Source organism: Chrysoperla carnea, chromosome 4 (assembly GCF_905475395.1).
Source record: "Chrysoperla carnea chromosome 4, inChrCarn1.1, whole genome shotgun sequence".
NCBI lineage: Eukaryota > Metazoa > Arthropoda > Insecta > Neuroptera > Chrysopidae > Chrysoperla > Chrysoperla carnea.
This window is the reverse complement of record NC_058340.1, coordinates 38393804-38411975: the sequence shown is the minus strand read 5'-3', so window position 1 is coordinate 38411975 and position 18172 is coordinate 38393804. Positions and strand designations below refer to the sequence as shown.

Below are 18172 nucleotides of genomic sequence, written 5' to 3'. Positions count from 1 at the left end.
CAGTGATATTAACTTAATGTCCTTAATAACTTTGGTTTCGGCCAGCTCGATGACAAAGTCACGAAAAGTTACCAACTTATCAAGAGTCATTTTGATTTTTTAAAACCGTAGAAGATAACAGACACTCAATTTTTACAGTTTTAAATAACTGTACAGCTACTGAGTTGAGGTTTATTCAAACAATATTATTAATAAACTAAAAATTAAAAGTTTTCATGTAATAAATCAGTTAACATTTTCATGTTATAAAGCACATTACATAGATTTTATTGGAAACTTATATAAGCCTCTGATTGTACATTTTATGAAGGTATAAGACAGAGCACTTAAATGATTTTTTAATACACTTTACAATATGCAAAGTTTTATCATTGTTTAATTAAAATTTTAAATTTTATTAATAAATACAATTTTTATTCAGAATAAAAAATCGATAATATTGACATTTGATCGAATTTTTATTTAACATACTTATTAAACAATAAATTGTTTTTAATTAGTTTACTTTCATTGAATAATTTACGTTAGCTATAATATATGTGTAGCCTCTAAATTGTTTGTGAGTAATCGATTTTCGATTTACATGTATAGAACATACAATCGTAAATCAATTTAATATATACTCGATTGATTTAATCAGTTTATTTAGTTATTTATATGCTTGAATGCATTTTGTAATCATTTCTAAGCACGTAAGATTTGATAGCTATAAATCTGTCATTTTTTACACATGCGATTCAAACCATCAATATTTGCAATGATTTATTCCAATCAAAAACTAATAAAAAATTGTAACGATCAAAGGGCAAAAGTGAAATTTCCAAACCACTGATGTGAAAGAGCATACCTTTTTTATCTTGGATGTTTAAAATCCTCTCACGATAATAATACTCCAAATTGAATAATAAACTTTAATAATAATCATTCCAAATAAGATAAGAACTAGCGTTCTCAAACGGCTAATTAGATGTTCCTCAAGAATCTATAAAAGACCTAAAAGTCTTCCACATTAAATCATCCTTCGAAAAAAACCATCTATTTTTCGAAATAATATGTAACATAAATCAACTCAAAAACACTTAAAACTCTTGCACACTTACAGAAAAAAAAATGGGCTCAATAAATGACACATATTTTCAAAAATCCCGGAAATCAAAGGCCATGAACAACTTTTTACAATACCATACAATTTCCAGATATCCTAATAACGTAAATGAGAATAAAATAAATAATTAAAAAAATCAAAAACCCGACTGTGTTAAATAAAATTTGAAAAGAAAGAAACAAGTCCAGTAGTTTACATAGCGACTTTAACAATGGGCCCCGATTGTTTTAGACTTTTTAGTGTCCCGGTTCTAATCTATAAAAAACTCCTCTTATGATATTATATTAACATTTTTAATCCAATTTACTATTCCTAAATATAACTTCTTATTATAAGTATTATATTTATTTTTGTAAACCTTTTTTAATTTCCTTTATTTTGACGCCCTACTCGATAGGTTTGGTTAATTTTTTTTATTAACGTATTACTATTTTGCGATAAAAATCCGTCATTTTTTTCAAACATCAACCTAAGAACATTTGGGCTTTTATGACGATACCTTAAATATCGAAATCCATCAAGTTATTTGGACGATACAAGGTTATAAAGAGTTTTACGAACAAATACACATACATAAATACATACAAGATACGCGCGAGAAACATATCCACTCTTTGATATTCAGATAAAAAGCTGATAACATAAACAAATTAAACTAACATAGCTTAAATTATTTTTTATTTACGTGCTACAATACCGCAAATAAACGTTTTAAATTTATGACAATCCTTGTTTTTTTCTGGAAGTTAAGTATAATGTTATAAAATTATATTACTCGTTTTAAATACTTTTAAAGTTTCAAGAGATTTCCTAGATTATAAAATATTGTAACAAGCACAAGCTCTATTCCTTTAGAATATACACAGCTATCCAAAATGGTGTTACCACTAAAATTGTAGAGATATACATTGTCTAACAAGATGTTACCACTTAAATGGGTGCGACGTGTATTTTAAGAGCATAATATAATAGTAGTAAGTTATAAAATAATGTGGTTACGATTAGATAAAATTTTCGGAAGAAAACCGTTCAGATTTTAAGTTTGTCATAAATGGGACATTCAATAAAGTTATGTATTACGATTAGAAGGTAAAGATCAAATAATGACCTAATAACTGTTAAGTATTGAAATGTACTTGAAATATCAGTTTTGTATGAAGTATACAAAGATATTTTTTGTACCTTGTTTCAAGTAATACAAAGCAAAAAAATCAATATCCATAGGCTAGTAAGCATTAAATACTAAAATTTATAGCTTATCTAAACATAAGTTATTGTAGGCGGTTCTTATAATAATAAATGTATTAGAATGTCGTTTTATTTCATAATAAATCAATATATATCTAGTTACAGATTAAAATTTAAAAGTAGTTATAATCAATCAATAAGTTTTATGTTTGATCCTATAAAGTTATTTGAATTGGTGGTTTTAAGGTAATTTATATTTGGAAAAATATGCAAATAATCTGCATATTTTTGAAATAATTGAAATAACTTTCGCACCAAACACATTATTTGCATAAGATAAATAAGTTATTCAAATAAAAGTGAAAGTTTACAAGAAATGCTCAAATAGTTGAAGAGTAACGAAATTTTGACTGTGAAAAATTATCAGATATCGAATAGCTAAGAACATCCCTCGACAATAAGAAAGTTTGGTAGCATTTTCTTTGAGTGGGTGGGACTGTTTGGCTAAAATCTTTGTAAATAATTTAAATTTATCCAAACGATTTAACTAACTGGGAAACCAAGTACAACGGTTGGTAACTAAGCTATACGACCATTTCATAATTCTCTTGAGGCCGATAATATCTCTGAAGATTACAATTTTTATTAAATTAAGGGGGGAACTATTTTGAAGATCTATCTTGTACCGAAAAATCTAGTACCTATTTTAAAAATAAGCCATTTTCGATTAATATAATCTCTTTGCTGATTTTATTCATTTTTATTTCCAGATTGTCCAAATTGTGTAGATGAAAATACGACAGCACCAAATCGATGGACGATGCCACTGTTAAAATTGGGCGAAAAACGATACTACCTTGGCATATTCTTTAAAGTAAGTAGCACAAATATACATAATTATTAGTTAATCTATTTTAATTTTTTTGCATCTATTATTTAATTTGTCAACTCAAAGTGATAAAATTAATTCAGACAAAAGATAATATAGTTTTATACCTCCATGTGCAGACTAGAATATAATTAAAGAGAATTGAAAAAAAAATACATACTAGGAATCGCATCCAAATATCTTGGAGTCATACCACCATTTTACCGGGATAAACATGTAACAGTAGGGATAAAATTGTACTCGTAGCCTATGTGCTATTTTAGATTATAATCGATCTCTGTGCCAAGTTTCATCCAGATCCGTTCCTGGCGTGATTGAGAAACAAACATCCATCTATCCAAACTTTTACGATTATAATATATATCAGATTTATGTTTGTTTGCTAAATTTGTATATTAATTTTAAACGAAACACTTATAATCGATATATAATTGAAAGACTTTGACGTTTAAAATTTGTATACAAAATTTAGTAAAAAAATTTAAATAATTTAATAACGACTGTTTGTAGAGTCCAAATAAGTGGAAAAAAGATAGCTATTCCTAAGCTTATTTTGAATTTTCACACATATCCACGGACATTCCTCAACGTTTATATAAAGAAAAAAAATAAGCAAAAAAGTTCTGACAACCAAAAGTTTCTATTTAATATTTTTTTCTATCCACATAAAATGATAAAAGAATGAAGGCTTTTTCTGTCTCCTACAGCTACAAATAACCCCTATACGAAAATCAAAGACGTAGGCAAATAAAAAGCCTGGCCTGATACATTAGATCAAAGAGCTTCATAGACTTTTCTGCTTAGAATTCGATACAGTTTTGTGTTGAAATCTAATTCGATTTTTAAGCGATACCGCATACTTTCTTGGATTTATGCACTAATTTGTGTATGTGTATGATTATTGCGAGGGAATAAAATGGTACATTTTGAACATTCAAAATCCATGAGAGAGTCTCGTATCTTATATAAGTTTGCAAACACAAGATTATGAGCAAAAATCAAAAGTATCCTAACAAATTTACTTCGAAAATTAAATTTTCTAAAAATATACAACTTCTGTTGAGTGAAAAGTTGAATCAGAGGATAAAAATTAAGAGAAGCTCTCGCAATGAGCATAACTCCTTCTAATTATATTTTTACTAGCCTGATACGATACCGTTTCACTGGGCTTAGAAATAAATAACACCGCTTTATAGCCTTCACCTCTCTTGATGTGCACAGTTTTCTGTTTTGTTACATGTAAAATAGTCATAATTCATTGAGTATATCAGAAAAGTTGGCCAATAGTTTGACATTAGTATTTTAAATTTTTTCAGAATACTTTAATTTATTAATCTATAATCATCATTTTGAACCATAAATTACATATTTCTGTAAAAATTAAAATAGTAAATGTCAGATTAAATTTTTTATTTTTTTTATAAATATATCTTTATAAATTATAGCTCATGTGTTATTCTGAAGTATGAGCTATAATGGTGTACAGATTTATTAAAAACCATTCGCGAGTTTTAGTGTGAAATCGTAACAAACAAACAAACATCCTAACTTTCGCATTTATAATATATAGAGATAGATATAAATAATGTATAAATTAAATTTAAAAAATTTGCAACTAAAATCCTCGTATAGTGGTCTAATGGAGATTTACATAAAATATTTAATGTAATTTTGTGTTAGTAAGTAAAGACTAAATACTATTAGGTACACCTTGCTACACTTGACCTCAATGTAATTTAATTAATAATATACATTAGTATAAATGTTTATGTTTAAATACAGTAATTTAGCTTTTTATTTATTAAGTAAATTATCTCATTTATATATTACATACCTACTTAAATAAAATTAAATGTTTTCTTAGTGTATTTTTATTATGGGAAAAAAAGTAAGTATGTATTATTAAATAATACCTACTCTTCAATAATTTATTTGAATTAAATTATTTCAAATATTTTTATTAGTTCTTAAACATTAAAAAAAAAAGAAAATGAAAAATAAATAATGTTGTACACTCACACGACTTCTATGTTCAGTTCAATGCAGTTTTTGAAGTAAACAAAATGATGTAAAAAAAAATTTAAAAACTCTTAAAGAAGCAGTATATTAAGTATAGACGAATACTCGCTCCAAATAACAAAATTGTTTTCAAGAACATCTTAAGAAAATCATGAAAACGCGAGTGGAGTATGTGCCATTCGCAGTTTCAGTCTTTTTTCTGGATCAAAAATTACTAAATTAATACATATAATATTATTACATAATTATCACGAAGCCATTATAGTGTTTTTTAAATATCGCCACGAAGATTTACCCCAGAACAAAGTAACCGACTCAGCCCACATCATAAAATTAATTGTATATTCGAATGTAGTTCAAGAAATAAATAAAGATTAACAAGTGAAATTTACAAAATTTAAAATCCCCGACAAATTTTTCGGGTACGGAACCCTAAACTCACATTTGAAATATAGCTCGGAGCACTCTACGTTAAATTACCTTCTAACAAAATCAAACACATTAAAATCGGTTCATCCGTTTAGGCGCTACGATGCTACAGACAGACATACACACACACATAGCGGTCAAACTCATAACGTTCGTCCCTTTTTTAGTTCGGGGGTTAAAAATAATGATGTGGGTGTCCTCTGTTATAGACGCGGTATGAGAGACGGAAATTAAACCTCATTATTATTATTAAATACTGCCACAGTAGTATAAATAACGCCATTGTGTATTGTAAATAACGGCATATATCATACCAGCATTGTAATAAACGCCATGCACTTCTTACTGTGATATACAAAATTAAATCCTAATTTTTGTATCTGAATTAATTATTAGAAATTTGGTATGATAAATGCATTTTTTTTTTAAATTTAACCAAAATTTCTGCCGATTACTTATATTCGGGCACATTTTCCAATTCTATAATTGCGCATTCTAACACCATTTGATACTAATTTAGTATTATATATTATAAAGGTGAATCACCCTACATTTCCTTAAAAATAAATCTCCATTAAATTCCTCGAATGAAAGTTCATGAAACCTTTGATATTAAAAGAAAAATATATTTGCAATCAACATGAATTCGTAGTAATCATATGTTTATAGAATGGTAAATAGATGTTAATAAACCTTTATTGGACCCACAACTGATTGTAATTTACAAAGTTTTAATAATAATTATAACGGCAGGCTATTTTCTAGTTAGTCAAGCTATTTGTTAGTTACTGATTGGCATTATTGACATATTATATGTAAGTAGTAAGAAGTAAGACAAGGATCAAATAATGAAAAAATACCCGTTAGATTGACAAGAAAATATAATGGATTGATTGTTTACATTATAAATTGTCATTTTCATGTCTTCCTATGGCTTGGTGTTTTATATTCATAGCATTTTTCATCGTCTATTTCTAATGTATTCTTAGAGCAAGGGACAATGAACTTACTCGTTTTACCTTCCCAAGCTCTTAAATATATATTTTTTTTTAACTTTTTTTTAATATAAAAAGTAATCATAAAATTACTAAATTAAATTTGATTTGAGGATAAAATCTACATGACTTAGTATATTGCCTATGACTTAGCCAACATGATCACTTTCAAAATTAATTAAAATTTAAGAGGTACAAGACTTTAACCTAATTATAAATTATAAAGTTGCATATTTAAAAAAATACTTTATTTTGATGAACTAAAAACAAGAAAATCGTAGCTGCAAGCATAAGGCACTCAAGTTTAATATATTCAGAAAAATTAAATAATCTTTATGTACTTAAATTTTATTTAATGATGCCCATTATAACTTGGTCACCTCAAGCTCTTTCTTTTAAATCACATGAAGGTGATTTAAAAAAATATTTATTTTTTAAATTTTAGTATAAGCTTATTCAATTACAATATTTAGAACTAAATAGTCTATTAAAATTTCTATTCCAAAAATACATGTATTGTATTAAGACGAAAAATGGAGTCACAGTTCGTTGTATCCAAATCGTAAACCTTTTTATTTCATACTCATACTCAGGATATAGAGAAGAAAGAATTGATTCCGTTATTTTACAAAAATAATTTACCTTTTTCATCCGTCCAAAATTTAAAATCTGCCACACTCGAAAACAAAATTTAAATCTTTCGAATTAGTCGAAATTTTGTGCATGACCTTGAAAGTAAGATTGTAAAAATACAAAAAGTTTTATTTTGAAACCATTTATCATTTTCAATTCGAAATATTAATATCTAATTGTAATTTTTCTATGGGCATTTAATACTTGATAGTAAACCAAAAGTTAAGAACCTACCAAGCAAAAGAGTTATATGAAAGAGAAGCGTTATACGAAAGCAGGAAACGTAAACCTTGCAAAATTATACCATAATATCACCAGATTGAAATGCTATAGATATAACTAAATAAATTATGCGTTCCTTGTATCAAATTTCACACCCCTAAATAACACAATGCTACTCAAAAATGTTTATTCAGGTGAGTAAATAATAAACACTCCTAATAATTTTTGACAGTTTAAAAAAATGTAAGCAATACACTATGATACCTGGTAATTTATTAATTAATATAAAATTAATTGCTTTGAACAAAATATATATTCATCAAATATGTATTTATGCCTATCAGCAAGGTTAAACTTGTTATGAATATACAGGACCTAAGAAGTTAGAAGTAAATATATGAATGTTAATTGTCTAAACAATCAAACATTACTAATTAAAATCAATATACCTAAATGAATGTTATTAAAATGATAATGATCATAAAAATATATAAAGTGAGCCGGAAAAGGTGTTTAAACTGTAGTTTTCTTGCTGTATACACTTCTTAATTGAAAAATTGCGGAAAAGAAGAAATTTTGTTTAAGCATGTTATTTCCAGAACCTAGATTCTCTAAGAAACTATATTTCTACTTGAAATCAACAAAAAATTCCTTTTATTAGGTGGTATTGTTAAGTCGTTACGGGTAAAATGATCCCTTTTATATACGTTAAGATGATTCCTATTTTGTGCGAAAAATTATAATACGTAAAGTGATGTGTTGATTTAGATGATTTTAGCAGTGATTTTTTATATACTAATCGTTGAGACGTTGAGACATCTATTCTCAAATAAATAAAAAAAAAATTGGAATATTGCAACACTTGTATAAAGAAACAAAAAATATTTCGACGTTATACATATCTCGAATAGTTTGGCTATAAATTACATTTTTTTCTAAGGGGGATCATCATAAGATACCTTACCCTATTTAAAAACATTGGTTAACTCTAGCACAAACATTTTTTAAAGAAATTTTTGCCCTTCTTTAAATGGAAGTTCAGGTTAGGTTAAGGTCTCGATATTTTCTCCGTTTCCACCTACCGTATCACGACATTTTACGGATACTACTTCTAGACAATCAAACTCGAAAGTTAGCATTTTCTTGGCTAAAAAAAACATGGTAAAACGTGAAATTCTCAATTCAATCTACTTACAGAAGGCCTAACTAATGTATTTAAAAACATTGGTTAACTCTAGCACAAACATTTTTTAAAGAAATTTTTGCCCTTCTTTAAATGGAAGTTCAGGTTAGGTTAAGGTCTCGATATTTTCTCCGTTTCCACCTACCGTATCACGACATTTTACGGGTACTACTTCTAGACAATCAAACTCGAAAGTTAGCATTTTCTTGGCTAAAAAAAAACATGGTAAAACGTGAAATTCTCAATTCAATCTACTTACAGAAGGCCTAACTAATGTATCGAAAATCATAACTAATGCATAAAATAAAAAGATTGGTCGAAATTTGTACCAATTTTGGTTTTATGCACAATCGAGCTATTAATTGTATTTAGTGTTTCATTTTTACTTTTTAGTAGCTCAAACTGTACATAAAATGATTTATATTCTTTATCAGTATTTTAGATCCTATACGAATATACACGTATACGAACCTAATGTAAAATAAATTAATTCAAAGAAAAAACATATACTTGTGTAGTCTATAGTTTTAGTAGTAAACAAAACACCAGACGTTTGCTAATTGGAGAGAAATTTATTTTTAATTGGAATTACTGCATCGATATTTTCCAGAGTATTTAAATAAATCCAGTACTTAAGTAGAATTTAAACCGAACTATTCAAAATATATTAAATGACCTCACACTCCTTTTTAAGCAAAATTCTTAAAAACCTTATCTGGCACTTTTTCAAATTTTTAGTTTTGTAACTTTGAAACAGGAAGATAAAAATTCCGAATAAAAAGTAAATTAAAAAAGCAAATTTTAATGAACATAAATAAATTTGCCCTTAAGTCATGAAGAACCATTTGAGGCGTTAATATTTAAAGTACCAAATGTGGTACTTTTTTCCACTTAATTATAGACTTTTCTATAAAAATAACACTAAACAATGATTGAATAGTAAATAAAGTTTTAAATAGTCACGATTTCGTACAAAAACTGATGTTCTAATTTGTAGATTATAATTGATATATATTCTTCACTGCGCTCCCACCATTTTCCTATGCTTGAAATTACGCTTGTCGATAACAAAGTTGTAGTACACAATAATACACAAACAAATCTAATTAACTAATTACGAATTAATTAATAAATAAATAAAATTTATAGATAATACTTTTTAAAGCGCAAGCTTTGATTATACTAAAAGTAGAAAGAGGAGAAAATAGATGATTCGGTACACCTCATTTTTTTTAAATAATCACGTATACTTGATTCCATAAAAATCGCCACAGTTAAAACATTCTAAGCGTACTCATCATATGTTATGTTATAATAGTAACACTTGGAATGTTTTAAAACGAGCGTTTTTTTGACATAGACTATATGTAGAAATAATTATTATCAGTTTTTAGTACAGTAGAACCTTGCCGTTTAAAAAATATTTGTTATTAATATTTTTAATTTAAAACCAAGGAAGGTAAACATAACAAACATGATCGAAGCGAAATTCCGCTTAATTGAATTTAGAATGATGTCACTTAGCTAAACATGCATTGGCATCCAAGTTAAACGTGTATACAATATTTCAGCTTAATCGGTTACGGATAACTGTTTGCAAGTTAAATAAAACATAAAATTCACAAAACGGATTTAGATTAGAATAAAAATTCGCAATATATAAGTAATAAAAGTCTTTTGTAAATCACGTTTTCAATAATTTAATAAGACTTATTATAAATAGTTTATGTACGATATTATTATTTTTATAAAATAATTGTATTGGTCTTGCATCACTGAACAAATTAATGATCCAATTGATACCTCCATGTTACACAGTCCATATACGTACTTACGTAGTAGTGCAATGCTATGTGATGCAAAATGCAAAATGCAATTTATTGGTAATTGCAGAATGAAAGAAAGGAAATGTATAAAATATGTATATTCAAATTATATTTCATTTTGATTAATTATTTTATCTTAAACATAAATTTATTTCACTTGAAAATTAGTTTTAATATAAAATGTTGAAGAATCCTCTATAGGCCGTTATATGTCTGATACCTGTTGTCTATAAGCGAAGTTTGATTGAAACCAGGAACAGAAACATTAACTTCATCTGAATATACTGGACCCATGAGACCCGTGAGAATATACTGGACCTCAGTAAATTGCCTCAGATTAGATTGAAGTACTCAAAGAGCAATGTTGGCGTTCCTTATGAGGCCTATTGTAAAGAATTTTATAAAAAAAAAACTCATTATCCTCTTTTAAACTTTCGCTTTGTATCGTTGATAGTAAAGCCATCATTGTCACGATATTACCACATAGAAACTATTTACGTATCTTTGACCTTAAACTTTAAAACGTCAACTTATCAGTGCGGAACACCAAATCTTCATCAGCACGTTCTTAGTAAAAATTGTTATTTTTGATCCTCCCCCAAGTTCCTAAAACTACCCCAGTTGCTTTTCAGACAGGGTTCTTATTATTATTATTATCTAGTTGTCCTAGACTTCCGATAGGTTGTCATAATGTTATCAATCTGAGGTCAAAACTTTCGATACAAGTTGATACTGGCCAACATTTCTATTGTAACTAAAAGAACCGATATGCTTTAAATGAAAAGCTGTAAATACACTAAACGATAATGATATCAATATTTTAGGAATAATCATTTTTTATATGTAACGGAGCCCTCGGTGTGTGAGTTAGGCTCAATGGTCAACTAATTTTCTATTTTGTTTTATACAATCCATTTTTCTTGTTTATAATACTAAATTATTTCTTGATTTATACACAGAAGGTATATATTTCATAATTTAAAACTAATTAATAAAATATTTATTAATTTTGCATTATTTAATTGCTAGAAGATAAATCTAATAGTAATTGAAATAGAATGAATATTATACGTTTCTAATCCAAAAACAACAATTACTTAAATAATTATTTTATCTAGTGCCTCTTGCTTGACGAAATAAATAAAGAAGGAAGGTTTATTAAAAAGTAACACTTGTACATATATATATTTTTGCTGTGAAAAATAAACCCTTCGAGTGTTATGGAAGGGTGATCAGTAAAATCAAGTAAGGTAGAGGCTGTAAAGCGATGGTTTTTACTTTTAAGCTCAGTGAAACGGGTGGGTATCAAGCTAGTACTTTAATAAAACACAAAAGTTACCTAGAAATTCTAAATACGCAAACGTAAATCGGTTCTAGAATACCAGAAATTTTGTTTAAGCAAAATTATTTTGAATTTTATTTTTCATTCGGAGAATTTATTAATCGTCCGGATAACGGAGAAAAGTTGAAAAGTTTTATTAAACAGAGTCTCCGGTTCAAAACTGGAGAGATGGCAACCCTAACGGGAAGAAATGCATGGCGTTTACTACAATGCTCTCAAACTGCATTATTTAGAGACACCCATACTGCATTGACTCGTCCACTGCCAATGTTACTGTTCTCTGAATACAGTATACAGTATGGCGTTCACTTCGATACTGAAATAGTGATGAAGTATAATAATTAATTTTACTATTCTTGGCAGAATTATTTTCGAATTCGGGATACTTTTCAAACAAATATTATTAAGTTTTTATATTTCGGAATCATTTTAATAGTTTTTATTATTTTGTTCCAGGCCAATTGGTTTAGAGCGAACCAATACTGCCGTTACCATGGTATGCACTTAGCAAGTATTTCATCACAAGAAGAAAATGATAAACTCGAAACCTATATTCGCGATTTTGGTAAGTATTCAAAAAAGAAAATCAAATCCAAAAGTTCTTAAAATATTATAAATGAATTTCTTTTAAGAAGGTTTGGGTAACGAACATTTTTGGACATCCGGAACTGATTTAGCCGATGAGGGTCATTTCTTTTGGATGGCAACCGGTCGTCCAATTACATTCACCAATTGGAATGCAGGTGAACCAAATAATTTCCGATATGAGAATGGAGAAGAAGAGAATTGCTTAGAATTATGGAATCGTGATGGTAAAGGTTTAGGATGGAATGATTCACCATGTTCATTCGAAACATACTTTGTATGCGAAGTGCAATGAGAGACAAAAAATAAAGACATTGTTTTTTATATAAAATTTTGTGTGCGAACGCTGAACAGTGATTTATTAAAACAATTTGTGTGTACATAGTAGCCTCACTTATAGTACGGATGTTAATGACCAATTTCAGCCCTAACCTTGCAAATGGTGACTGATCAATGAAACATGGTAGGATTATCTTTTAAACTTCTATATTGATTTTAAGAAATTTTCCAAGGTAACGACTCGAGAAGATCTCGACGAGAGACCTTTAACCCTTAAAAACATTTGATTGCAAACGTTACAAACGAAGACAATAAAGTTTCTTACAAAAATAATCGACAACTATATTCAGATTTTACAGGACTCGGGAGGAAAAAAATTGAAAATTTTTAAGAAAGATGTTTTTGTTAATTCTGAATATTACGAAAAAATCGAATTCGAGAACATTAAGTTAGTTCACATTAAGGTAGTACGAGCACCAAGGCAATTTTAGATTTAGGATTGAAATTATTTGTGCCTTACTTTCAACTTTGATTAAGCATTTTGTTTTAACTTCATGAATATAGACGAGAAATAAAAATAAAATTTTTCGGTATCTGCCTTGGTTTACGAAATATTGAAAGCTAAATAACTAAAACAAAATTTTCAATTTTCGATATTTTGAAAATTACCCCAGATATGGAATAGTTTTATTCTTACTTTTTGTCTTGTATTGCCTACTTTTGAAGTCATTTATTTATTAAAATAATCGGGCAACCCCCCTCCCCCTAGACTTAGTCCAATTTTTTAAAAAGTCAAGCTTTCTATTTAAAATTGCCTTGGTTCTCGTCCTTAAACATCCTAAAAGTAAAATATATACAACTTTTTCAATCGCATTTTTTTCAATTCCTCTAAAAATTACGAATATTTTGGTAAGCATTATTTTTCTAAAGAATTTTAAATTAATTTTTTTTTTTTCTTCACATATCTTTTCTGTAAATGGTCCCTTAAACGGACGTGGCAATGACAATAAAAAGAAATTAAATTGAAGGTTTAAAAGACAATCATACCAAATTTCATAGCATAAAAACATTATTTGCAAGGTTTGTGACTCTAGTTAAAGAACTATTATAATATGTTGCTCAAATTCGTTTATACACAAAATGATTATCACCTTTTGGCAGTAATGATAACAATTTGGCAACTTTACAAAGATTACGTTATATTATTAATTTAAGAATGTTTAGCCAGTAGTAGTTCAGAAACCTCAGTGAATGTTCTCTTTTACACTTCCGATATTTTTTTTTTTTAATTATTATTTTTATTTTTGTATAAAATATGTTTAATTTTTGTTTTTAAGTGTATAAATCAATCAATTATTGGATTAATTAATTTTTTAAAATAAAATCGCGACAATAATTAAAAAGTAGTTATTTTTTTAATTTCTTTTGTAGTAAAAAAAAAATCTAATCTTAAATTTAAAAAAAATGTTGAATCTGTGTGAATGATTTAGTATTGCGCTGTTGTAAAGAAAATAAAATAAAACATAATTAATGAATTAATTACTTTGTTAATTGATTGTTGAATAAATTGAATGTAATGAAAGGCATAGAAAGTGGAATTATAGAAAAAGTTTTTAGAAAATTTTACTCTTAAAAAACATTTAGCAATGGTGGTAAATAATATATTTGTGTAACTTCAAAAATGAGGACAAATGTTGAGTGAATTCTATTTATTTTTGCATCTATTTGTGTTTTGTTATAAAAAACCATTGAGAACGGTTTGTGATGTAAGACACGGTGATCTAAAACTGCGACCCATTTAAAATTCAAATGACTTTTTACAATTAATTTTAATGTTTTAACTTCAAATTTCTAAAGCGTAGATCTGTGATATTTTATGGTTGCTGAACTATTTTATTTTAAAGATTTTGTTTTTAGCTTGTAAGTAATGTAAAATAGTAACGGTTGAATGAATTTTACATATTTTCGCTATTTTCCGTAAAATACAAACAAGGATATCGATTGTAAGATTTTTTTAAAGCGAAAAAAAAAGCTCTTATTTCATTCGCTCTAAAAAATGGAATAGAACAACCATTATGTTTTTAAATGAAATAATCTAAGACACCTGCCCTGCTAAGACGAGCCAAATGATATCTAAATAAATTATTTTTATTCAGTTGTTTGGATGTTACGTGTGAAATAATCATGTAGAATACTATATACACATGAATACCCGTAAAAAACAAAACCCTTCTTTTACATTCGGGCAACAAGACGAATAAATTAATCTTGTACCAAAAACCATTCCACAGGCTTATGCTTTGAGGATTTGAAGTTCATATGTTAAAATGAATAATTTATGGAATATAGAAAATTATTTAAATTTTAAATGGGTGAGACCATTTTGAGTCAACCTGTATTTGTTACATACATTTATACCAATATTCATGATAAAAGAAATAAGAAAACTAGATAGATTTTTCTAACGTTTTCTATTCTTTCCATAATCTACAGATCACGGCAGAAATTCTATACTTATCTATTCGACAGTAATAGTCTCAACGGTAGAATGTTATAAAATTTGATAGAATGCTCTGAATTTTTTTTTATACATTCCTGAATATTTTATGAAGAGCGATATTTTAAGAGTTTAATTTTTCCCATACTAGTTTTAGAATGTGAAAAATCACAAATAGAAATGTGTTTTTAACCGACTTCAACCAAAAAAGGAGGTGGTTATCAATTCGACTGTAATTTTTTTTTTTTGTAGGTGTATTACCTCAGAACTTTTGACTTCGTAAACCGATTTTAATTATTCTTTATCTATTTGAAAGCTGGTGTTTTTCGTGTGGTCCCATTTCATTTTTGTCCAGTTCTGACATCAACATAAATAAGAAAACCATAAAAGTCTTAAATTTGCATTAAGTATGCACGAAAAGAGGACGAACAACTCAATACCACGCCAACCGATTTTGATGATTCTTTTTTTAGTGACAAATTAGTTAGTGTACTTTAGATTCACTAAAAATCACAAAATAAAAAAAACTTATAACAAAAAGAAAACCGACTTCAAAAGAAAAACTTTTCCAAAACAAATTAATATGCACTAAATAGTAAAATAAATTACGAAAATATAATGCAGTTAAAATTTTTGTTATTTTTGGAGTCGGTGTCAGCCAAGCTAATGTAGCGAACTGTTCTATCAGAGTTGTTTCCTTGGCTGACACCGACTTCAAAAATAATAATAATTTTAACTACATTTTATTTTCGTCATTTTGTACAGAAAATTTTCTGTACAAATAAAATTAAACCATACATTTTTGTCTATTATAATTAAACAAATGAATGCAAATTCCTATTTTCACGCACTGTGATGCAGCGGGCTTTTAAAAAGCTACAAACATATAATTTCAAACGAAATCGTTTTCTAGAGTATAAAGCAAATTTTTTGTATGCAACAACAAAATGTGAATAATCCAAAAGAATGTACAAACGCTTATAAATAACAATCAATACAATTTTTGTTTATATCCACAGGTACACGCTCAAAAAACTTACTGATAACATCACCGTTGAGGCTATGCATGTGTTCTTTATGTCCTAGCAATCAACGACTTACCTATATAAGAAAAATTCTCGGTTGCGAGGAATTCTTTTTCACGTAACTGAGAAAGGTTTGGATTGCGCCTCGAAGCTTCAAATTGAAGGAAGGTTATCCTTTTTTGTTACTCTTATAGTAAGATAGTGGAATAACCAAAAAATAATAATAATTGCTCGACCATCAATATAGCAGGGTGTTTAACTCGATCATCTCAGTCAAGAAAAGAGGTCAACCTCGAAATATACCGGAATAAGCTGAATATTTGTACAAAATTTTGTTAATAGTACAAATGTTGTCTCAAAATTCACATATGATCTGATGATATGTGTGCACGTCCTTATATACTGAAAATCAAAGTTGCAAAAATAAGTTTTTTGATAGTATTAGGGTTTCCTTTACCTTCAGTTCTATTTACATTTATTATAAAAGATGTAGAGGATAAAATTTTCTACAAATGTTATCTGAAACCTTTTGTTAAGCGTTGAACCGTTTTTGAAATAGAGAGCACAGAAGATGGAGCGCTCAGAAATACTTAATGCAGGATCAACATTTATAAATATAAGGTATTAAATAATTATTTAAGGAGTATTTAATGAATAATCAAGTAAAAATATCGCAAAATAGACAAGGCTTCACGATTTACCCAGTTTATTAAACGACTTTTTTACATAATTATTCAATAAATACTACATAAATAATTATTTAATACCTTGTATTTATAAATATTGACCCTGCACTAAGGTACGGATAGCTGAGCACTCCATCTTCGGTAACGTTTATTTCAAAAACGGCTCAAATTTTAAAAAAGCTTTCAGGCAAATTTATAGCAAATTTTATCCTCAAAGGGAACCCTGATATTTTCAAAAAACTGATTTTTTCAATCTTTGTCTTTGAATATCTAAGGACTCACACATGTGATCATATGTGAATTTTGAGACAGCATTTGTATTATTAAAGGTTAGTACAAATATTCAGCTTAATCCGTTAGATTCCAAGTTGAAACCCTAAGATGATAAACCGACTTTTAGTTTCTAAGCTGTCGGTCAATAATAGCATCTTCAATAATAGCAAGTTCGGGTACTATAATAGCATCTTTCTATAAGAATGATAAGAATTGATTATCTCTCTTGCAGTGCAATCAAAATTTCTTTTCCGAGTCCTGTGAAAAGAACGCTCCTTACCTTGAATTTTTTGATGTAAGATACTTTTTTTGTATAATAATTTTTTTAAATATGAATTAATGTTGGGAGGATATTTTTTAATTATTTGTTAATAATTCTACTTTTTCTGCCTTTCAGTATATATTGAAATTCAATCAGTATCGTATTATGTTTTGAATGTTTATTGTTATAAATTTTAAAAGAAAAACTGTACACTCTTAATTATAAAAAAAAAAAAAAAAAACTTTTATACTTTCTATAAATAGCTTTTGGTTTAATTTACAACCCAACACGTACAAAACACTGTTAATGACAGGTTTGTGACTCCATACGTTCCTTATTTACATTGTCATAAAATAAGAACTTCATTAGACAACAGTAGGAAAATTGTATATTTATAAAATTATAATATAAGGAAGACGTCTCTAGGCGACCGAGCAGACCGTGTGAGTGTTGAGTATGCGCCGCCGTTCTTATTCATAACCAGAATGGAAAATCATGTTGCTGCAGTCTGAACTGTCTCGAGTATTTCAACACTTGAATCTAAACCCAACAATATACATACACTTATCGAGCTTCGTAGCCACTAAAGAAAAATACTCTCTAGAAAATTCAACATGAGGAAATGTCAATTATTTTATTTCTGAGAGCACTATAAAAACGACATGTGTAATGCGAGTTTTGAAAAACAAAAAAACGTAAGGCGTCGAGACGGAACAATACGACGAACTGTATAT

The 18172-nt window shown here is 27.8% G+C and overlaps 1 protein-coding gene across 2 annotated transcripts in view; it reads left to right on the top strand.

Moving 5' to 3' along the window:
• The window catches only part of LOC123299247, a 139039-nt gene extending 125836 nt beyond the window's left edge, over positions 1-13203 (top strand). The window contains exons 3-5 of one of the 2 annotated variants that reach the window (XM_044881574.1): positions 3064-3167; positions 12288-12396; positions 12467-13203. In XM_044881574.1, the coding sequence (XP_044737509.1) occupies positions 3064-3167; positions 12288-12396; positions 12467-12711 (458 nt within the window). In that variant the 3' untranslated portion in view covers positions 12712-13203. Of the gene's footprint in view, positions 1-3063; positions 3168-12287; positions 12397-12463 lie in introns of both variants that reach the window. The other variant, XM_044881573.1, reaches the window with a different exon arrangement.
• Positions 13204-18172: the final 4969 nt, after the last annotated feature.